The 25,117-nt window shown below is 39.4% G+C and overlaps 1 protein-coding gene across 4 annotated transcripts in view; it reads right to left on the bottom strand.

The window, feature by feature from the left end:
• Nucleotides 1-25,117, bottom strand: part of LOC136848161 (F-box only protein 27-like) — a 43,586-nt gene that overhangs the window by 5,578 nt on the left and 12,891 nt on the right. For all 4 annotated transcript variants that reach the window (XM_067120440.1, XM_067120442.1, XM_067120441.1 and 1 more), the window contains 4 exons: nt 20,988-21,141; nt 14,585-14,736; nt 5,035-5,260; nt 840-972 (listed from right to left, as the gene is read on the bottom strand). In XM_067120440.1, the coding sequence (XP_066976541.1) occupies nt 840-972; nt 5,035-5,260; nt 14,585-14,736; nt 20,988-21,141 (665 nt within the window). The remainder of the gene's footprint in view (nt 1-839; nt 973-5,034; nt 5,261-14,584; nt 14,737-20,987; nt 21,142-25,117) is intronic.

Genomic DNA, 25,117 nt, shown 5'->3' with positions numbered 1-25,117 from the left:
CCAAGGATTTGTATTTATTAATTATAACATTTTAAATTACAATGTTTAAAAAATGTTATAACTGGGTTCACTGAAAATGATGGAGAATCTGATAAAATTTCTTGAACAGATCTGTTTCCAAAACCTCACATTCATTGTCAATTATATTTTGGACATTCACACAAGAGGGTTTGACAATCAGTGTTACTCTCCAGTCTGTACATACTTTATCAGGATTGGATCATGAGGGACATTCATAAATATCCATGAGTCAAATAAGAGTGACCAATTCTAAGATGAGTCGAAATTCCTTGTCTGTGCCCGTCTTTTTGCTTTGATGAATTCCATATTTCAACATCGGGCTGTATTTTTTTTTTTACTATCATATGAACCTTTCCAAATATTCTGTCATTTGCTGACTATGACATGTTTTAGAAACTATTTTTGAGATGTTATATAATCATTACTAGGAATACTTGCGCGAGACCTTGTCATAGTAACTGCAGCTCTGGCTGCTTTATTAGCATCTTCATTGCCTTTAATGCCTACATGGATAGGAATCCAGCACACACTATTTCTACAATTTTATCATCTTCACATAACTTATGAAGTAAAAATTTTATTTGTTTATGAAAGCTTGATGAAGAATGAGAGGAGAGAACACTTGTTCTAATGAACTTGGCTGCGCTGGGTGACTTGACAAACTATCAAACTCAAGTTACGTATCAAAGAAAGATGACAAATGATGCACTGTTGAACTAAATACTATATTTTCATTAAGTTTCAAGACATGCACTTTAGAATATTACTATAAATTTCTATAGAATGATTATATATTCTAAGTTCATTTACCAACTTACCTCATACCAGTGGCGCTGAACTACATCATCATCATCCGAGGACCATCCCAGATTGATAGTTTTGGTGGATTTTCTACCAATAAAGTCAACAGTCAATCTGCTTTCTGACCGGCAGTCCCATCGTGAACTTACCCTATTGAGAAAAATATACAGATTTTCACTTAGCCACCTTTGATTCAGGAATAGACACATAACTATGTAGTATTAATAAATCCCCAAAAGATTTACAGGCTATAAAAAAAGGAAATTTAAAAACAAGTAAAAATTAACCCATAAACTTCACAACAGTCAATAGGCAGGATCTCATAAATGTCTCTCACTGTTCTAGTTAATTAAATCTCAAGTTGACATAGAATGTAATGTAATAAGACTGTTTCAAAAAGAGCTTATACACTTTTCAACAAAATCTAAAGATCATTATCAAAGTTCTCTCTCCAACTTCCAACTGTAGAGAGACCATCACCTACAATGAGCCTTGTATGGAGTATTGTAGAAGGAGTTTGAGATTCTTAGCACTGTCCCTCTGGTCCCCAAACTGCATTGCTTTCTGCTTTCTTACTTGTCATCTATTTCCTTCAGTCTCTTTCCACCTAACTGCCCAACATCTTTACCTTGCTCCTTGGGTAAGCCATATAAAAAACTAATGTGTCATATTGAGGCCAAAAACTAATTAAAAATACCAATCTTTCTTTCTCCTTCATGTACCCCAAAATCTCCATTCAAAGATAATTTTGAAATAAATCAACTACCATGTTCTGAAACAGGTTATTAGACACCTTTCTTGTGAAGTGAGGTGTAACAGGATCACTGAATGCCTTTGAATTAACAGTGTCATTGATATATCAGTTACTCACATGACCTCACAAGTTATTTGATTTCTAAAATGAAGTTTGAAAAAGATATAAACATTTGATGGGCTACTGCTGACTAAAGATACAAGCTTTACATTATTATTTTTTTATGGCGTAGATATCAAATTGGGGAATGCTACCTAGATCAAGCCCAGTCCCACTACATAAATTTTCTAATGGATTTCACACCCTGGGCAAAAAAAAAAAACCTGTATGTTGGAAAGAAACAGGCTTAATAATTTTAGGAAACAGAAGACAGAGAATTCAAGTCTGGAGGTGCATGCAACGAAAGAATGAGACAACTACTACAACTGACTTTGTAACTTCCACACAATATTATTTTCTTCTTTATGTCCTATATGCGTGCGAAAAGCTAAGAAGTCTTATGACCACATGGAGTGTTGATGATGAGCACATGTTAATGCCTTAATCCACAATGTTTTGACAGCTCCAACTCATTACCTTGTAACCTTTGTGTCCCTTATTTACTCCGAATCTTTCTTTTTACTGCTTTCATTAATGCTCCTTTTTCTTGTGTCTGTGCATCATTTATTGCTCTGTTAAATTATTCTTATACCATTTTTCTTTTCTGCTTCACTCTCTATGTGTCAAGTCCCATTTATAGATTATCACAAGGTTCATCCTAAAGATTTTTTCTTAGATGAAGATGAAAATGAAACAGGGTAAATTTAAAAGAAATTGGACAATCATATATGATGGAACCAAAGCAAACAGATGAGAAATACGTAGAAGAAAGCAATGCAGCTGGGGGCCAAAGGGACACAGCACAGAACCTTTCATATGATCTAAAGAATGCTATTCAAGGCAAGACGCACTGTTTGTGGTAAGCTTCAATGGAGAGGCTGATGTGTAAAAATGTCAATATGGTATGAACACTCTTAAATTGTGTAATACATAAGGAATAAACTCATACAGGATACATTTCAGAAATAACAATAACCCACTATATAGCATCCAAAGAGCACAGAAATCAGTACACAAAACTCTATATAGTGCAACATGAACATCTTTTATAAATGGAATCCAAGTCCATGAAAACAGCATATATTTTGAATAAATTGTTGCAAAAGAGCTTGGTCATCTAGTTATATTTTCATGATGATAATAAAAACAATAATAACAACAATAATATCAAATAAAGATTTCTACCTCAAAGGTAATTTTAACTGAGCAATTTAACCTAAACTGGCAAATTTAGACATACCAAAAGAAGTATTTGTTGTATATGTGATATTTTAAACTACAACACTAGGCCATTGTCAACTATCTTCTTGATGTCCTGTTTTGTTTAAGAAAAAATAAATAAGACAGCTGCCGAGGTTCTAGTTAAAACAAAAGTCCCATTATGTCCAATTATAGTTATTGATTGTTTAGCTACCACTGCCTCTTGAAGATACTTTACTGGTGACACTGTAACACTACCTGATGTCCCGTCATGGCTGTTTATAGTTGGAACAGTTTCAGTGCATTTGTATGGGAGACTGGTGGCCCTTGAACAGGGTCCTGCACCAGTCCTGAATGACTGAAACTACTCCCTACTCTCGCCACTTTGTCCAGTAGCGAGACAGTCAACCTCCTACTTGTAGCATCAGAGGAAGGGATCACCAACCTCAGCGAGTGAACATGTCCACTCTTCAAAGAGGCCAAAGAAAAAGCGAATAAAGATGCAAGGTGAGAAAGAGGTACTACCCCTCTCAACCCCAATCTCCAGCAGTTAACAGCCTTGTTACCAAGTTCAACAACCACTTCAGCTTGGGTTGAAGGATACTTCTATATAAAAGGCAATGTTTCATATTTCCATAAGAAAAAACAATACTCAGAATCAGATAGATACATAAAACAGGGTTAAAACAAAAGGGACAGCAGCTTTAAAGGTTGAACCAGTGGCAAGAAGAGACACAGACTCTGGCACAAGACCAAAGAAGGGATGGGTGACCACGATCAATTTTTGCATGAAAGAATCAACAGAAGCATGGAACTGGCCTTACCATACAGATGGAACCTTTGTTCTAAGTCTGACCAAAAAGCCATCCTGAAGAGAGCAAAGAAAGGACATCGAGGTGGAAGGCTCAGCCTGAACAGAAACAAGAGCAAAAGGAGGAAGCTGAACAAGTACTCCAAAGGCTAATATGACAGGAGTGGTAGAAAAAGAAATCAGGAAATCTAAGCCATGGATGAACACAAGATCCTCAAGAAAGGGACACATCCATGGGAAGTGAAAGCTCTTCAGGTGATAATACAGGAGTTGAGACTGAAGAAGGCTTATTTAGTTGACATTAGCCCCTTGTGTCATCAGGTACCATGAAGGAGAGTTCAATGACTTACCAACAGCCAAAGCAGAATATCATAACTTGTATGCCCACCTTTGTTTGTACCCGTATCAATACCTAATAGGCCAGTCCTTATAAGGCAGGAGAGCAGTTGTCACCTCTGTAAGAAGGGAGTGTAATTGCAGATCTTTTCTATAGAATATAAACATATTACAGGATTAACTGCACTAAGCTAAACAACTAGAGTAAGGCATAATGAACAAGATAATGCACTAGAAAATTAATACAAAATAATGTTGTGAAAAGCTGACAGAACAGTTAACCAAAGGCAATCTTTACTGTGCAGCTGTGGTAGGGGGGAAAAGTTTATGCAAATATCCTTCAGCAAACAAAAACTCTGATAAAAGCAGGGTAAGGGTTAAAAGTTACTCTCAACAACTCACAAGACTTGGCAAAGAAAAACTTCAAGTTACAATTATGTAAACCTGAAGCTATTAAAGTACTCAAATTACTGAGATTTATTGAAAGTTATTGAAATCTACAGGAAAACCACATGGGAACTCATGAAACAGTGAACATCACTACAAAGGCACTGAAAACAGGAACTAAGATAGCGTGTCAGTTGCTGGCCAGAAGGTAAAAAGTAAGAAATGAGAAAAAATATACAATAACTAATCCAAGAATGACAGTGCAAAGGCAGGAAGAAATGCTTGATGGTCCTGGGTAGACTGGCAAAACATCCCCACGGTAGTATGACAAAGACATCCACCTCATGTCATGCCTGCTTGGGATCTCGCTTTCTGAACGTGTTTCGCACAGATTAAGGATATTTATGATTAATGGGTTTGTAATAAAAAAAAATCTACTGTTAAACATTGAGCTTAACAAATACCATTAGATGAAAACATATTATTTGATATACACAGACTCCAACTTCTTAAATATCATTACCATGAAACTAAAACCTGTTAAAGCAAAGCAAAAACTATTTTCGTAGCAATAATCTTTAATTAAATCTTAACAGTACCAAATACATTTTAGAAGTGAACAAACCATTCAGATATGATAAATTTTGGTTTTAGCTTCTTTAATACCACTGGTGTGATTCTCAAGCTTGGTAGATGAATGACTTGCCGCCTGCTACAGAGGCCATAAGATGAGACAAAACAATGCTGTGTCGGGAGTTTTGCTTCCTCTGGAATTGGATCACTCCCAGCTGGAAGAGATTCCACAATGAGGCCATCACCTCCATGTACAACACTCCAGTGTGAGAAACTTTCTGTAAATACATTATGATATTGTAATTATTAATTGCATTTGTCTGTGCAACCACAAGACAAAATATAAAAATGACTTAATAGTATTTCTCCTTTTTACACCTTCCACTGATTTACAAGGTTTTAATCTTTTTAAACTGTCCATCAGAATTGCCTAATATCACATTGTTCCTTCGACTTTTCATTAAAGTGAGGAGGTATGTACTACCAACAGTGCACCTCATGTTAAAATACTGTAGGCAGTGATATTTGCTTGTTCATGGAATCTGGCATTGCAACTGCTAAGCTGGTCAATGCCTTAGGTGCTCTACTTTTCATGCAGGACTTTTAGTCTCTCCTCACCTGATATTCAAAGCACCTCTAAACTAAGAATAAATCATTCAGATCAGATCTATGAAACTACAAATGTGATTTAGTTCTCTGGTCAAATTACTAACTTTCCAGCTGCAAAATTGTTTTGAATGGCTTCCATAACATATAAAGTATTTCAAAAAATGTAACTTCATTTAGGTCCAAAAGTTGGCTAATAAAATTTTAAACATATTAAACTTAATTCAGGTCAACATTTCACTAATAGAAACCTAAAATATCAAACTTGATTTAGATACAAACATACACTAATAAAGTTGCACATTATGAAAGGTGATGCATTTCACAATCTTGTCAAAATCATAAGCATCTTATGACACCATCTTTAAATCCACAAAAATCACAGTAAATTATAACTGACAAAAATGAAAGGTAAACTAAAACTCGTATTGCTAATGCTCACTTTCTGGATAAGTTCAATTCATCTGCGGTAGAAAAAAATGAGACCTATGACTTATTGTTTTTTTTAACTTTGCAGCATCCTTTCAACACATACACGTGCATTCATCAATGCTTTCTTTCTTTTTATGTTTCTTTTAGCCTCTGCCCACCTACCTGTCCAATTAATTACAACTTCATGATGATCACTATTACTCAACATTACCTAATAACAAGATATATGTGGCAGGTATGACTCAGACATGTGTAACACAGAAACAGTTACTTTTTATATTCTACAGTTGGGTGCAAATCAAAGTTATTGGTATCAGAAAAAACATTCAGCTTTAATTTTTATGAAAATTTCTTTTATAATTAAAGTAATCATAATAATAACAATGACAATGATAATAATTGCAATATAATGATAATGACGAAATTATAGTAAATACAGTACTGGTAATATTACAATATTACGATAGTCTATGGTATATGAGTAATCATTTGTCTAATATAGTAGATACTTCAGCTTTGCATTTAAGAACCAGATGATATATATGGCACAGTTTTAGGAAAAAAGGTGGGTTCTACATGACATAAAGTATGGTAATAATAATAATAATAATAATAATAATAATAATAATAATAATAATAATAATAATAATAATGATAATAATAATAATAATAAATGGGTGCCGTGGCATAGTAGTTTAGCTCATTGATGGATTGGTTACGCAACATTGGGGCTGGTCAGTCGTTGGATGGGTGACCTCTCTCCTCGGCGTTGATTCCTTGGGAAAGGATCTTTACCACAATTTCCTCAGGCTACTCAGCTGTAAATGAGTACCTATTCCTGATGGACTAGGGTCCAGTTATGGGTTAAAGAGCAAAAACTAAGCAATGATGGAAAGAAATGAAAGATTAAATGACAACGATGTAAATGGAGCCTCTGGCAACAGAGTAGCTTCGTCTGGCAGCCAGGTATACGGCCCAATGAGCGGGGAGGATGGTCAGGTACTTGGAGGTCATCATCTAACAACTGACCACCACAACGAAAGTAACCAGCAACCAGAGACTGGAACTACAGAGGCAAACCAGAAGAAGAAACGGACAAGAGAAGAAAATAAGGAAATATGGAGATGCTACATCAGAGGCACCCTGCAGGAAGAGGATACAGAAGAAGATTGGTCAACATCTAGAATGAGAGAAACAACACCCCTCAAACACAACAAAGGCTGGCAGACCAAGTAAGAAACATAAAGATAAAGAACTGACTCTCCACAACAGATAGAGAGGAGCTGGAGAGGGAAATAATACCCAGCAACGAATAACAAGAAGACGAACTAAGAGACGTTACCACAGGAAACGACAGGAATGATGAGCTACCAAACAACGGCACACAAGGAAATACCAAAGATGTAACAGAGAGGTTGGAATGCGTGGAAAAGATCAGACAATGGATGAAGCCAGATATAGAAAGAACAAAGATCCCCTCCATGAAAGCCTACAACTCACAGAAACTAAGGGAGAAAACATGTGACATTAATGAAATAATGAGACTAATACACACCACCAGTATCACAGAAACAAATAAACTGGCATATGCAGGAGCAAGACTAGTAGTAGAATGCATGGAAATACAAACACCAACACCAAGGATACCAACAGAACAAACTCTTCAGAACCAACCAGAAAAGACTATACAGCCAAATAAGAGGGGAAGGCAACCACCAGGAAATTCCTGAAGTCATACCAAGTATGAGACCATTGGAAAACATATGGAGCAATCCGGTATCACACAACAAACATGCAACATGGCTCCAGAAAGTCAAGGCAGAAAAAATGGGGAGAATAAAACAAAGATTCACCAAGATCATAACAGACACAGTCAGACACCAACTACAGAAAATGCCCAACTGGAAAGCTCCAGGTCCTGATGAAGTCTATGAATACTGGCTCAAAAACTTGAAGGCCATACACCCAAGAATAGCAGAACAACCCAGCATTGTATCACAAACCACCATGCGCCCAAATGGATGACCACAGGGAGAACATCCTTAGCGCAGAAAGACAAGAAAAAGGTATATATAGCTAGTAACTAGTACAGGCCTATCACCTGCCTACCAATATGTGGAAATCACTAACAGGCATCATCCATGAAAGGCTATATAACTACCTAGAGGATACAAACACCATCCCCCACAATAGAAAGGCTGCAGAAGGAAGTGTAGGGGCACAAAAGACCAGCTCCTGATAGACAAAATGGTAATGAAGAATAGTAAGAGAAGGAGAACCAACCTAAGAATGGCATGGATTGACTATGTACAGTACAAGAAAGCTTTCAACATGTAGCTAACAGAATAACTGAAAATATATGGGGCTGAGGAGAACACCATCAGCTTCCTAAAAAATACAATGAGCAACTGGAATACAGTACTTACAAGCTCTGGAATAAGACTAGCAGAGGTTAACATCAAGAAAGGGATTTTTCAAGGTGACTCACTGTCCACTACTCTTCGTAGTAGCCATGATTTCCATGACAAAAGTACTGTAGAAGATGGATGCAGGGTACCAACTCAAGAAAGGAGGCAACAGAATTAACCATCTGATGTTCATAGATGACATCAAGCTGTATGGTAAGAGCATCAAGGAAACAAATACTCTAATCCAGACTGAGAGGCTTGTATTTAGGGACATCAGGATGTATTTTTGGAATAGAAAATGTGCCTTGGTCTACATACAAAAAGGCAAAGTGACAAGGACTGAAGGGATAAAGCTACCAGATGGGAATAGCATCAAACACAGATGAAAAAGGATAAAAATACCTGGGAATAATAGGAGAGGATATAAAACACCAAGAGATGAAGGACACGATCAGAAAAGAATACATGCAGAGACTTAAGGTGATACTCAAGTCAAAACTCAATGCCAGAAACATGATGAAAGCCATAAACACATGGGGAGTACCAGTAATCAGATACAGCGCAGGAGTAGTAGAGTGGATGAAGGCTGAACTCTGCAGCATAGACCAGAAAACTAAGAAACACATGAATACACAAAGCACAACACCCAAGAGAAAATACAGACAGGCTATACATAATATGAAAGGAAGGAGAGAGAGGTTTACTAAGTATAGAGGACTGCATCAACATCGAGAGCAGAGCACTGGGGCGATATCTAAAAACAAGTGAAGACGAGAAGTTAAGGAGTGCATGGGAAGGACTGATAAAAGTAGATGAAGACCCACAAATATACAAGGACAAGAGAATAAAAAACAGAACAAAGGAATGGCACAGCAAACCAATGCACAGACAGTATGAGACAGACAAAAGAACTGGCCAGTAATGAAACACGGCAATGGCTACAGAGGGGAAAACTCAAGAAGGGAACAAAAGGAATGCTAACAGCAGCAGAAGATCAAGCCCTAAGAACCAGATATGTACAAAGAACAACAGATGGAAATAACATCTAACCCATATGAAGGAAGTGGAATATGAAAGACAAGACCATAAACCACATAGCAAGCGAATGTCCAGCGCTTGCACAGACAAGTACAAAAAGAGCCATGATTCAGTAGCAAAAGCCCTCCACAAGAACCTGTGCAAGAAACACCAGCTAGCTGGCAGTAATAAGTGGTACAAACACCAACCTGAGAGAGTGATAGAAAACGATCAGGCAAAGACCCTCTGGGACTATGGTATCAGAACAGATAGGGTGATATGTGCCAACAGACCAGACTTGATGCTGATTGACAAAATCAAGAAGAAAGTATCACTCACTGATGTCGCAATACCATGGGACACCAGAGTAGATGAGAAAGAAAGAGAAAAATTGACAAGTATCAAGACCTGAAAATAGAAATAAGAAGGATATGGGATATGCCAGTGGAAATTGTACATATCAATAATCATAGGAACACTAGGCACGATTTCAAGATTCTTGAAAAGGAACCTGGAAAAACTAGATGCTGAAGTAGCTCCAGGGCTCATGCAGAAGTGTGTGCTAACAGAAACAGCACACAAAATGATAAAATCTTGGGGCTCATTCTGATCCTATCTCATCTTATGGCTCCACACATCCACCTCCACATCATCATCTCTGCCACATCCATTTTCCATTCTTGAGACTTCTTCATAGGCCACGTCTCGGCTCTGTAAATCATCGCTGATCTAACTACACTTCTGTTACTGTTAAACTTCCCTTTGACCTTTGCACTAATCCTCCTGTCACACAATATCCCTGACAATCTTCTCCAGTTTATCCAAGCACCATGTATTATGATAATATGTCTCGTTAAATTGGATGGATGTATCATTCAAGTTAATTTTATACTGAGCCCTCAGTTTTCTGTAAAATCCTCCTCTTCTCTATGTTAACAGTGGACAATAATTGGACAATATTCATACCCTGGTAGAGGGAAATATATTAGCAGAGTGTGTGTATAGAAGTTTTTATTCTATATCCAACAAAAGTGGTGGTAAAATACAGGGAATGAAGCCATAAAATTCAACAGCAGGTTTCTGGCAAATGGATTATGGAGTCGTAGCTCAGATATTCCTTTTGGCATTTCTCATCACCAATAGTCATTCTCAAGATGGATGAGATGATTTTGGAGACAAGGAATGCAGGTGGCGGTATATATAGGAGGCAAGCACTGCAGGCGGGAACATCGCTGAATTCTCATTGGTTGCTAGGAGATTATTCTGCCTGAGCAAAGCCTTCTCCCAGACACTGATGGTTGTACCCTTCGCCTAGCGCAAGTGCTGGAGAATGGGAGGTTGGGGGTGGAGGTACTGGAAGGATCTTTGCCAGTGAATGGAGGCTCCTGACAGGTTTGCTCATCAGGGATACTGGTAGTCCATTCCTTTCATGCTGATGTCAGGAGGAAGAGAGTCTCCTGTGTATTATTTAGACCAGGCTTCTCTCTCCTGATGGGTAGGGCTTCCATGAGTAATGTAGGCAGCGATGATTGGTTGTATGATTAATGCTTTCAATGTTGGGGATGATGTCACATCTTTTCATTCTGATGGTGCACACAGTCCTTGGGTGATAATATATGGTACCTTCCTTCCTAAGCTTGGCAGGAGGTCGTCTTAGAGAAGTGCATGGTAGTCCTACTGATGCAGGCGCAAGGCCCTCTCGGACAGGGCATTTGTATCAGTAGACCATATTGGTTCTCTTCAGGGACCCTGCATGGAGGAGACCAGTTTATTCTTCATCATCTCTATTTCTGTAATATATACTGAGCCTGAACTTTTTTTCTGGGTTGAATAGGCTGACATTTCCTTCAATGATGAATTGAGGGTGCACTAGTCTTCTTTATATTTATTGAGGAATATGCTCCTATAAAAGAGATTGATGTCATCAACGGTGGCAGGGCGAGGTTCCTCATGGTATCATCTATCCTTAACTCTTCTAGTGCACCTGTTCATGACATGATTTGTATGTCCATTACTGATGATAACCTGGCCAACGTGTTCCACTATACCTGTGTAATTCCAAAAAGAACAGGGCAAGAAAACTCTTCTGATGAAGGTGTTTAAGGCCATTCATTTATATCGCTCTGGGCACTCACTTTCTCAATTACAACCAATGCCAAATTTGTGGGTTTTATGTACGCACCAAGACCGATCCATTTCACTTAGACTAGTCTCAGTCAAAACACGTTAGGAGAAGAGCACAGATGTAAGTAGTTTATGTATTTTCAAGCATGAACTTCCTCTGGCATGTCACTTGCAGGAATAGCTTGCTCAATCTGCTGGACAGCAGGGATCCTATTGATCTGCAGATCAGACTGTGAACCTGATCTAAGACACCATATGCATGCAATGACCACATGGAGTAAGTGTCTCACATTTTCAGTGCACCCTAGAGTATGCTCTATCGATAAGATGGCCCATCATAGTGCATTAGTTGCTTCCCTAAGATCATTTAGCTCACAATGAGCCAAGAAGTTCTGAAGAAGAAGAACCCTCAGGACACGATACCCAATGGCAACGTACAGTGGCAACCTGTCGCACATGAACCTTCTGCCTTCAAGCACAGGATCTGGGATAATACATAATCAGAGGAAGACAATAGCACTAACTCTTCTCTCCATACCTTTGGCTGAAGTACAAACAGGAAAAATGTGCGCAGTCCTCAGGTTTCAAGGGTAAACAGGGAAACAATGGTTCAAGAGCAGGATCAGGGAACCATACATCAACCCTTCTTATAGCATGTGTCTCACCCACATATAAGCGAATACCATCATCAACACATAGAAGGAAGGTGCTTGCTCGATCCAATAAAACAGCTTCCACGAGGGCTTCCAAGACCTCCTCTTCTCCTTCCCCTGAAAGGAAGAAGATGCAGATGAAGAAAAAGAAGGGCTTCAGGAAGAGGAGGCGAAAGATGGAGATGAAAATACAGGTCAGAGTTTCTTTACCTCACTCTGCCTATGAGTTTTACTCTCCACAGCTGCACAGTACAATATGTGCTGAGGACGAAAGCTGCATCAGAGTATGGCCTATACTCAATACAGTACTGTGGGGGTTTCCTCCCAGACAAGATGTGGGTATCCTTACAAGCAACACATTTGCTATAAGAGGATCAACGGCATTGAGTTCCTTAGTGGACATGAAATGGGTCACCTGGGATACTGAGTGGTGATGTCTGTCAGTACTTCATCTAAGGCTCTAAGCCCAATGAAGCATTAATAGTAGGTGGGAAACCATGAGCATGCAGTTGTCTGAATTGGGGAGAACTTAACATAAGCACCTGGACTGGCACTGTTGGAAAACCTGGGCTAATCACCTAACATCATGAGTATAATCCCCTGGTTTAAAGCACGAAGTGAGGAAAGAGAGAGTGGGCAGTCCAGGAGGAAGAAATAAAAAAGATTTGGAAATATTAAAAGTAGAGTAATCCCCTTCATAGAAACTGGTGAACATCTTTCTCCACTGCTACCAAACCTCTCCACTGTGGTAATCAACCAGCATACTCCTAGCACCAATGCAGAGGAACAAAACTGGTTATACAAACACCAAGGACATACAGTGACCAAACACCTGCTTATGTCTTTCACACTTTTCAGAAAAGGCGAAAGAAGTTTCACTTTTAAAAAAGGTGCAAAGACTGATTTCAGCTCATACTGAGGAATACTCCTGCATAACAGGCAATGTTTGTACTGATTAGTCTAAGGTTTTGGGGTAGCCCAGTACAGTAGAAGCTGAGCATGGTTGTTCTTCTTTAGCCTTAATGCTTTCACAGTTTTCAACAACCCATTTTGGCCTAATTTACTCAAACTAGCATTAGAAATTAATATCTACTGTACAAATTATGTAGTAAAATATTAAAAAAAAAAAAAATAAGATGCAGGCCCTCTCTCTCGAAAGTGCATGTGGGCTGGCTCAACACAAAAATAAAATGAACTTCTATGCAACTGTTTTACAGTAAACCCCCCGTATTCGTGGTCTCACTATTCGCGGACTCACCTATTTGCAGACTTCTCTGTGGAACGTATATACCCATCATTCACAGAAAATTCACCCATTTGCGGTATTTTTCACCGAGAAATATTCACTAATTGCTGTATTTTCATATTTTCATGATTAAATGCACTTTTTGTGGTAAAACTATTAAAACACTCTGGTATAAGCATTTTTAGAGGTTTTTGTTTTAACTATCAAAACAGGCAGTTCTAAGTGTTTAGGCACTTCTAAGTGCTTTTAGTGGGGCTTTAAGTATTCGTGGCTTTTAGCCATTCGCGGGGAGGTGCAGTATGCATCCCCTGCAAATACGGGGGGTTTGCTGTACTTGTATTAAATATTGATAGTCTACAATGATTGCATTGTTTACATTAACTGATTTAAAAATCTAAATTTACAGTGACTGATTTCAAAATATAAATTTTATAATCATCACTTTATTACTGTTCCAGTTTGTGAAATAATTGTCTTGATTTGTTATTTTTATACCTAAGTTGATTTTGCTGGAGTTCGCAGTATGATGGTCCCCAGATCAAGCCCAGTTTGTGGGATGATGAACTAGAGATTGGAGGTTTTTTAGGAGCCTATAAGCCTAACTGCTGAGTCATAAGCTATCACTTCCTGTTTCTCACCTGTTCTAGCTAGGGTGGATAAGGTTTGATCACTGATCATATTTATGTTTGTACTGTGTAAGAGTAAAATTGCCTGTCCCTTGCCTCTGACAATCACAAGCGACCTTTAAGCACACCTTACAATTCAAATACCAAAACTTCATTGTGAAATTTTTTGCAGTGTTATATATTCAATTGTTAATGTTAGCTCATTTCACGATATTTTAATAACACTTTACGGTCCAAAAACTAAAACAATTGTATTGTTTTATGTCAATTCTAATTAGCCACAGGAAACTTCTATGTAACCCATGTTAACAATAAACAGGTTGGAGAAAGTACTTCAACTGATTAATCACTGCCATACACGATGTTCAAAGAGTAAAAGTAAGCCATGCATTTGTGCACAAAGGTATCAGTATTGAGTACAGACATAAAGCAGAATATGATGGAAGCACAACAATGTAAAGGATAACTAATATGTAGGTAAAACACTTACCAGCCCCTGATGGGTTCTTTATGAGATTTTTACCTAGTGGCAGATGACCACTGCATATCATTCTTAAAATAACGAGCCCTTTTGAAAAACTGGCATCCTGTGTTAATTCTACACGTGCAGCTTCAGGTATATCAATTCCATCAACCTGTAACCTAAATCAAATGTTATGAGCACACTTAAACACCAAGCATGTAAGATACTGTTCCTTAAAAATTAATTTTATCAAATGCTTAATGTGTTCCTCTTGTTACATATGTTCCTATTCTGAAACTGAAAATTTATGTATATAAGATTTAAGACTCCACACTGTAGCATTTGGTATAATACAGAAAAAGAGAATTACACAAAAAATGGTAAGACAGGCAACAGGATCTGTTAATTACGAAAAGGAAAATCACCTAAGATGACAAAAATGACATTTTTATAATAAAATAAAGTTTTATATATACTTACCAAGTAATTACATCGCTATAGTTTCTAACTAGTTCCACAGCTAAAATCTGAAAATTCGCAGTAGTGATTCTTTTGTTTTGGTGTAGGTAGATAGTTCGGCCCACTTTCGGGAAAGAGAACAACTCAGCAAAGCCCTTCAATTTGTGGGCTCCCATTCTGTAATTACTTGGTAAGTATATATAAAACTTATTTTATTACAAAGATGTCATTTTTATGAAAGTAACTTACCAAGTAATTACACAGCTGATTCCCACACTGACAGGAGGTGGGATGCATGGACATCTTCTACCCCAAAACATTAGTAAATGTAATGAATTTGAGAACAGAAAATTTGCTAGTATTGAGACAATACTTGTTGTTTCCTTACCTGTTAAGAGAGCTGCTGCAGGAAGGAACTGCTTCTGGTTGGCACTCATCTTAACCGCAGCAGCACGGCAGTATAGCCAAGAGTCGTCTGCTATGTAAGTGGGAGCTTTAAGCAAAGGACCATTCTGATTGCTAGTAAAGCGTACAAAATTTGCCACTGCCCTGGGTGCAGTACCATAAAAGACAACCAGATAAACCAGGCTTATTACCTACAACAAAGATTAAATCATCTTCACCCATCCATTTAAAAGCACAAAACGGCAGGTATCCAAGCACACAGTACCCCCATACTCCCCAAAAACTCAACGACCTATGTCAAGGCGACGAGAATTAGGTTGGAAGGGACACTTCCTACCCTTCCTCCCCCAATACCATGCCAGCCACCGATAACCGACCTAGGGTACTGCAACTGTTAAAAATGGTTTCCACTTCTTTTAAGTAATGGGAAGCAAACACTGGCTTGCATTTCCAAAAAGTCGTTTGGAGAATGGAAGAGAGGGAGAGATTGTGCTTAAAAGCTAACGACATAGTTATGGCTCTAATATTGTGAGCTCTGACTTTAAGAATAGGAAGTTCTTCTTCAATCTGAGAATGTGCTTCACGAATGAGGTCCCTTATGAAGAAAGGGCATTCTTCGTAAGGGGCCGCGAAGGGTCTTTGACTGAACACCATAGGTTACTGGCAGGACTGCTTATTCTCTCAGTCCTATGCAGGTAAAACTTCAAAGCCCTTACTGGACAAAGCACTCTCTCTTCATCCTCTGAACCAAGCACTTCCACTAAATTCTTTATACGAAAAGAACGAGGCCAAGGTTTAGACAGAGTCTCGTTCTTTGCCAGAAACCCCAGAGCATAGTTGCAAACCGCTTCTTGAGTGAATCTGACTCTTTTGTCAATCGCCTGTCTCTCACTGACTCTCTTAGGAGTGGCTAAGGCTATCAGGAAGAGGGTCTTCTTTGTAAGATTCCTAAGGGATGTGGAATTAAGAGGTTCAAAGGCAGGGTTAGAGAGCCATTTTAGAACAACATCTAGGTTCCAAGATACTGGTTGCAAATCCCTTGTCTTGCATGTATTGAATGATCTATAACATCAGAAATATCCTGTTTGGAAGAAAGGTCCAGGCCCCTATGTCAGAACACCGACCTAAGCATGGACCTGTAACCTTTAATTGCAGACAGGGACAAACCTCTGGTGGTCTTCATATACAACAGGAAATCAGCGATTTCCGCTAAAGATGTCTTAGTAGACGAGATGCCATTAGTTATGCGCCAAGTGTGGAATATGGACCACTTATGTTGATAGACGTTGGCGGATGACTGGTATCTGCATCTCACAATAGAGTCTGCCACTGCCTTTGAAAATCCCTTAGCTCTGAGTAATTTCTTGACAATCTGTAACCTGTCAGTGCTAGATTTGACAACCCTATATGGAACCGTCTGAAGTGGGGTTGTCTGAGCAGATTGCATTTTTGTGGTAGAAGCCTTAGAAAGTCTACCAACATATCCAGAAGATCCGGGAACCATTCCCTTAGAGGCCAGAAAAGGGCTATTAGTGTCATCGACACATTTTGGTGTGACCGAACTTGTTCAGGGCTTCTCATATCATCCCGAACAGTGGGGAGGCATACATATCTTTGTTTGGCCAGTCCTGTAACATGGCATCCATAGCCTATGCTAAGGGGCCTGGAACTGGCGAACAAAAAAGAGGTAGACGATGATTTTTGGAATCTGCAAAGAGATCCAAAGTCGGAGTTCCCCACAGTCTCCAAAGATCCAGGAAAACCTGTGGACCTAAAAGTCCACTCTGTGGGATTACTTGATCGCACCTGCTGAGCTGGTCTGCCAGGACAGTCAGTCTGCCCTGGACAAATCTCGTTATTAATTTTGTCTGATTCTGGTTTGCCCAAAGTAGAAGATCCCTTGCTGCCTTGCAAAGGGAGAAGGAATGTGTTCCCCCCTTGCTTGCTTATGTAAGACTTTCTGACTGTTCACGACAAAAAGCGAACATTGGAACATGGTCTGGAAGATCTTGTTCTCCCACCATGAAAAGGACGAGGCTGTAGAGGAGAGGCCAACTTCCCACTAAACGAAGGAGGGTCCTTAGGATGTCTCCCTGGCTGAGACAGAAGGTCCTAGGTTGATTTTTTGTGTAGATGAGACACAATGTCATTAACCGTCGATTGTGGGAACAGAAAATCCTTCACCAAGGGAGAAAAAACGAGAACAGACTTCTGTGCTGTAGTCACTCCTTTGGTGGTGTATGAACACCATATCTCTTTTTTAAAACACTCAATGTAAAAAGAGAGGCTAGTTCCCTAGTCCTTTCTCTAACTCCTTTATTGGTGCAAGAGAGAACACCCAGAACATCCGAGACGAAGTCCTCGGGGAAAGAGGAACAGTCCTGTATTTTCCATGCCAAGGCGCCTACTGACCAATCCAAGAAACTAATTACCGTACTTCAAACACCTTGAAGAGGTTTCGAAGTAGATGATCAATCTCTGCCGAAGAAAACGTCACTTTAGCTGATGAAAAAGCTTATCTCCTAGAAGAATCAATCAAGCCAGAGAAATACCCCTGGGAGGAGGCAGCGGCTCCCAGGGAAGGAGCCTCTCCAGTGGCTTAAGAAGAATACCTTCTATGCAAAAGACGGGCAGGAGGAAAGAAAAAGAAGCCATCCCATGCTCTCTCTTGGCCAAGAGCCAAGCATCTACTTCACTGGGTGCCTTCCTAGAGGAAGCAGAGAGCACCATCTTGGGCAACCTGGAGTGTTCAGCAAGTTGATTACTTATCAACAAAGTGGACACCAGAAAAGATGGGGTCGCTTGCGAGAAAAAGGCAGGGAAACTCCGTAGTAAAAAACGAAGGAACGCCACATAAGCAGAAGTCGAATCCTCTTCCACATCCTTATTTGACTCCTCTTTGTCTGGCGACACTAAAGAAAGAGATGTCTGCAGCTGGCTTAGCAGCAGAAGGAGGCTTTTTCATAAAACCTAAAATGGGTTCATAACTGAAGAAAAAGTCTGAAGTCTGGGGTTTGGTGCTGACAATACAGGGCTGGCACCAAGCCCTTAGAGGAGAGCACTCTCGGGTGCTAATGGGCACTCAGAAATCTCCGAACATACGGGCACTAATGGGGGCTCAAAGCTACTTGGCGCTGGGAAGTCACTGAGTGCTTAGGAGCTACTGGGTGGTCCGAAGATACCGAAACATCAGGCGCTAACGGACACTCAGACACCGTAGCTTCCACAGGGGATATGGAATGGTTGCATCTCTGCGCCGAAGACGAGCACTTAGGTGCCAAAACTCATCGTTTCAAATCTGAGCAAACTGGAGAAAAATGTTTGAGACTGTCCCAAAAGCTGCATGAAGGCTCCTCAAGTGCTGTACTGTGAGACTTCTTACTGGGCACCTGAGGGGTGTGGGATACACCCATTGCTGGCCTTTTCAATGGCCTAGATTTATCACTTTTGCACCACTGGCGCCTGACATCGGGGCTAGATGCCTCCGAACTTGAAGAAAGACGATGCACCTCCGAAAAGACACCTTTCCAATGGCTGTCTGTTGCGCCCTGGGACTTTGCAACAGGGGCAACTGAGGGGGCCGACTACCCGTGGTCAGACCACACCGACCTCCCTTGGGACTCTGGTATGGCCTCCCCCAGGTTCAGGGGAGTGTGCCAGGGACCTTTGCCTAGGAGAGTAGGCAGGACAGGCAGCCAGCTCCTCCACTAACACTTCATTTGCACTGATAACACCAACTTTATTAACTTGATCCATTAGGGCAAGAACAGAAGCCAACTGGGCCATAGAATTCACAATTAACTCAAACTTATGGTCGAATCTTGACTCTAGGTTGGCAATGGCACTGGGGTCGGAAGTGTGGGAGCTGGGTAAAGGATCAGGTGGTACAGCAAGAGAACTGGGAATAGGGGATAATACAGAAGCAGAAATAATAGGTATATCAACATTGACTGAAGACTTATCAGATTCCTGGCTAACTATGGTCTTACTGTTGTTCCTAGGAGATGCCTTTCTCTTCCTATCCCTCTCTAACTTAGATAGATGAGAACTTAAAGTTTTCCACTGTTTGGGGTCCCAATTTCTGCATTCCTCACATGTTAAAGAACAAACTTGACTTCTGCAATCAGCGCAAAACGTATGCGAGTCATATTTCACTGAAGTTAACCTCGTATTGCAGCCTTTGCCGCAATAACAAGTGGAAGACGTACTTGTGTCGGACATCGTCAGACAAGTTGGCAACCAAAAGTCAAAGTAAGGAAAAAATGATCAAATCTTGAAAAAACTAAGGTCTTACGAAAAAACCTCTTACGAAAAAACCCTAACTCTAAATAATTGCTGAAAAGCTACCAAGTAAATGTACTTCACCAAATTGACCTCAATCAACACCAGTAATGAAATCCAAATTTAGCTAAGAGCTAACAACCTTGTTGTCAGCCGGCAGAAACAAACTAAAGCGCTTTGCTGAGTTGTTCCTCTCTTTCCCGAAAGTGGGTGAGACCATCTACCTACACCAAAACAAAAGCATCGCTACTGTGAATTTTCAGATTTTAGCTGCTGAACTAGTTAGACACTATAGCTATGTACTTACTTGATAAGTTAATTATAAAACTTGGAATGCATACTTAGGTTAAGTCACCTTCATGGTAGTGAGGCATTCTCTTACATAAAATAATGAAAGATTGTGGAAAAATATCAAAATGACCTGTCTCCAGAGCATACAGAGGATTAACATTTAAAAGATACTGTACATACTGAGTATGAAGTTGAAGTAATAATGAATATGAATATAGATTAAAATGTCAGCAAGGGAAAAAAATGACAGGGCTGTACTGAAGTACTGTAGTTTGATCTGTAATGAGCTTTCATCAGAAAGATAAAAAGAAAAAGCTCTTATCAAAGAAATTAAAAGTTATTTAACAAGTCTTATTCTTATCAGAAATAAAATATAACAGCACACTGTAGCAATGAAAACTATTATAATGATTATTTTAAACAGCCTCATCATAAATAGTCATGAAGTGCAATCAAGTTTTACAAAACCCCAAAAGAGATATTACAGGAATGATCTGAGGGTTGTGAGGTAATTACTGTATGAAAATTACATCTAACTGACAAAATCTTGTTTCCTTTATTTTCAAAATATATGCTGCCCTATAATTTTACTAAAATATATATATACAGGCAGTCCCCGGTTTACGATGGGGGTTCCGTTTTTCCGCCATGTCATAAACCGAAAAATCGTCGAAAATCGTCGAAAATCCTAAGAAAACCTTACTTTTAATGCTTTGGGTGTATAGAAAACGATGTAAACTGCATTTTTATTGAGTTATTAAAAAAAAAAAACTCTAAATTTAGATTATTTTGCTGTTTTGGAGCCATATTTCTTCCGTCGGATCGGCGTACGACGCTTCGTAACCTCAGAATGTCATAAGCCGGACCCGTCGTAAACCGGGGACTGCCTGTATATGTATATGTATATGTACATGTATATAACAATTAGCAGAAGTAATCTAGATATTTAGTTTATAAATATTTATATAACCAAGGGAATACAAAGACAACTTACTTATATAGCCAAAAATGAGTGTCTGATAGTAAATCATTCCAGTACTTGCACACTCTAGTAGCAGACACAATCAGATCACTTGCAGGTACATAAGAGAGGATATACCTCAAGATCTCATGAGGTAAAGATATTCCAGCAAATAAAAGCCCATTTCCTAAAACAAAAGAGAAAATTCCATTACCTAAAACAAAAGAGAAATGCCACCACACACAAAAAACAAAAATGGGACTAACTTTGCTCTTTTTCAAATATTTGCATGTTTTCTTTCAACTCGTATACTGTTATCCTATTCATGAAGCCAATAATCCTGAGTGCTTTTATAAACAAACAGCAGGATGTGACACTGAAAATGGCACAAAAGCACAGGATATGGCCTAAAATAATTTCAATATTACATAGTATACAACACCAAACAGTGTTAACCACAGTATTAATATTATTTTTTTTTTGGTCTATTGCAGTCATCCTATTCGACTGGGTGGTTTTTATAGTGTGGGGTTCCTGGTTGCATCCTGCCTCCTTAGGAGTCCACTTTTCTCACTGTGTGCTGTTTCTAGTAGCACACTTTTCTGCATGAGTCCTGGAGCTACTTCGGCTTCTAGTTTTTCCAGATTCCTTTTCAGGGATCTTGGGATCGTGCCTAGTGTTCTTGTGATTATGGAAACAATTTCCACTGGCATATTTCATATCCTTATTTCGATTTTCAGGTCTTAATACTGTACTTATCAATTTTTTCTCTTTCTTTCTCATCTACTCTGGTGTCACATGGTACTGCCACATCAATGAGTGATATTTTCTTCTTGATTTTGTCAATCAACGTCACGTCTGGTCTACTGACACGTATCACCCTATCTGTTCTGATACCACAGTTGCAGAGGATCTTTGCCTGATCGTTTTCTATCACTCCCTCAGGTTGGTGTTCGTACCACTTATTACTGCAGGCTACCTGGCGTTTCTTGCACAGGCTTCAGTGGAGGGCTTTTGCTACTGAATCATTCCTTTTTTTGTAGTGGTACTGTGCAAGCACTGGACATTCGCTTGCTATGTGGTTTATGGTCCCGTCTTTCATATTGTACTTCCTGCATATGGGTTAGATGTTATTTCCATCTACTGTATTGTTCTTTGTACATATCTGGTTCTTAGGGCCTGATCCTGTGGCGCTGTTAGCATTGCTTCTGTTTCCTTCTTGAGTTCTACCCTCTGTAGCCACTGGCATGTTTCATCGCTGACCAGTTCTTTTGTCTGTCTCATGTACTGTCCGTGCATTGGTTTGTTGTGCCATTCCTCTGTTCTGTTTTTCATTCTCCTGTCTCTGTATATTTCTGGGTCTTCATCTACTTTTATCAGTTTTCTTCCCATGCACTCCATAGCCACTCATCTTCACTGGTTTTCAGATACTACCCCAATGCTCTGCTCTCGATGTTGATGCAGTCCTCTATGCTTAGTAGCCCTCTCCCCCGTTCCTTTTGTGTTATGTATAGTCTGTCTGTATTTGCTCTTGGGTGTAGCGCTTTGTGTATTGTCATGTGTTTTCTAGTCTTCTGGTCTATGCTGTGGAGTTCAGCCTTCATCCACTCCACTACTCCTGCACTGTATCTGATTACTGGTACTACCCATGTGCTTATGGCTTTTGTCATGTTTCTGGCATTGAGTTTTGACTTGAGTATCGCCTAATGTCTCTGCATATATCCTTTCCTGAGCATGTCCTTCATCTCTTGGTGTTTTACATCCTCTCCTTCTATTATTCCAAAGTATTTGTATCCTGTCTTATCTATGTGTTTGATGCTATTCCCGTCTGGTAGCTTTATCCTTTCAGTCCCTGTTACTTTGCCTCTTTGTATGTTGACCAAGGTGCATTTTTCTATTCCAAACTCCATCCTGATGTCCCCAGATACAATCCTTACAGTCTGGATTAGGATATCTATTTCCTTGATGCTCTTACCATACAGTTTGAGGTCGTCCATGAACATCAGATGGTTAATTCTGTTGCCTCCTTTCTTGAGTTGGTACCCCGCATCCATCTTCTGCAGTACTTTTGTCATGGGAATCATGGCTACTATGAAGAATAGTGGGGACAGTGAGTCGCCTTGAAAGATCCCTCTCCTGATGTTAGCCTCTGCTAGTCTTATCCCAGAGCTTGTAAGTACTGTATTCCAGTTGCGCAATGTATTTTTAAGGAAGCTGATGGTGTTTTCCTTTGCCCCATATATTTACAGGCATTATATTAGCCACGTGTGTAGTATCATGTCGAAGGCTTCTTGTAGTCAATCCATGAAATGCTTAGGTTGGTTCTCCTTCTCTTACTGTTCTTATTACCATTTTGTCTATCAGGAGCTGGTCTTTTGTGCCCCTACACTTCCTTCTGCAGCCTTTCTGTTGAGGGGAATGGTGTTTGTATCCTCTTGGTAGTTACAAAGTGTTTCATTGATGATACCAGTTAGTAACTTCCACATTATTGGTAAGCAGGTGATAGGCCTGTAGTTACTTGCTACATTTCCCTTGTTCTGTCTTTCTGTACTAAGGATGTTCTCCCTGTGGTCATCCACTTGGGCGTATGGTGGTTTGTGATACAATGCTGGAGTTGTTCCGCTATTCATGGGTGTAGGGCCTTGAAGTTTTTGAGCTCGTATCCATGGACTTCATCAGGACCTGGGGCTTTCCAGCTGGGCATTTTCTTTAGTTGGTGTCTAACTGTGTCTGTCGTGATCTCTCCATTTCTTCTGCCTTGATTTCCTGGACCCATGTTGCATGTTTGTTGTGTGATACCGGATTGTTCTAGCTATGTTTTCCCAGGGTCTCTTACTTGGTTCAGCTTCAGGAATTTCCTGGTGGTTGCCTTTCCCTCTTAGTTGGCTGTATAGTCTTTTCTGGTTGGTTCTGAAGAGTTTGTTCTGTTGGTATCCTTTATTCCTGTTCATGTACCGTTGGATCTTATGTGCTTTGGCTTTAAGCCTCTGTTTTATATCTTCTACTGAACTGTTTAGTCCCTTCTCCTGTACTTTGTATTTCTCATTCAGTTCCTCTCTTGTTTTCTTGCTTCTTAGCCTCTTTTCTGCCATCTCTTTCAGTTTACTCAAGTCAGATCTCATCACCATGATTTGTTTTCCAAGGCACCTTTTCCAAGGCGGTTGTTGTTTTGGTTTCTGTTGGGTTGGTTGTGATGGTGGTGTTTGTACCCCCATGAGTTCTACTACTAGTCTTGCTCCTGCATATGCCAGGTTATTTGTTTCTGTAATACTGGTGGTGTGGATTAGTCTCATTATTTCATTAACTTCACTTGTTTTTTCCCTTACTTTCTTTGTGTTATAGGCTTTTATGGAGGGGATCTTTGTTCTTTCTGTATCTGGCTTCATCCATTGTCTGATCTTTTCCAACCATTCTGACCTCTCTGTTACATCTTCGATGTTTCCTCGTTCTTCTTCTTTTTCTTCTTCTTCTTCTTCTGAGTTGTTTTGAGAGTCCATGCCCTATTCTTAGCAAGGTTAAGCTCAACTTAAGCTGACCCAGAGAAAACTGAAAAATTGTTAATAACTCTTCACCAACTAAACCTTAAGTTCTTATACAGTGTACTGTTGCTCAAAATCCTTACTGATTTTTAACATAAACCGTCAATTACAGTATTTATAAAATTATACACAATACAGTATAAAATACCTTTTAAGCGTTCAGTACAAAAAACAGAGAGAGAGAGAGAGAGAGAGAGAGAGAGAGAGAGAGAGAGAGAGAGAGAGAGAGAGAGAGAGAGAGAGAGATTCACCATAAATATAACATTAAGTCTATAAAACACGATACCTATAGAAAGAGTATTAATCTTAAAAATACCACTCAACCTTATGCATATGTAAGAATATGCTATTAGCTAATTCCAGTTAGGTCTTTTGCAGGATGACTCAGTAAAACTGAACAATGATGAAGATGATGCTTCCAGTTGAGTCTCTGGCAGGATGACTCAGTAATGATGATGATGATGATGATGATGCTTCCAGTTAAATCTTTTGCAGGATGACTCAGTAATATTGAACAATGATGATGATGATGCGACACAAACACTTGATGCATTTCTGACTGTAAGTATTAAACTTGAACAAAAGATTATATACACAAAAGACAAATGTTTACTAACTGTACAA

This window comes from Macrobrachium rosenbergii, chromosome 18 (assembly GCF_040412425.1).
Source record: "Macrobrachium rosenbergii isolate ZJJX-2024 chromosome 18, ASM4041242v1, whole genome shotgun sequence".
Lineage (NCBI taxonomy): Eukaryota > Metazoa > Arthropoda > Malacostraca > Decapoda > Palaemonidae > Macrobrachium > Macrobrachium rosenbergii.
This window is presented reverse-complemented; position numbering and strand designations above follow the sequence as displayed.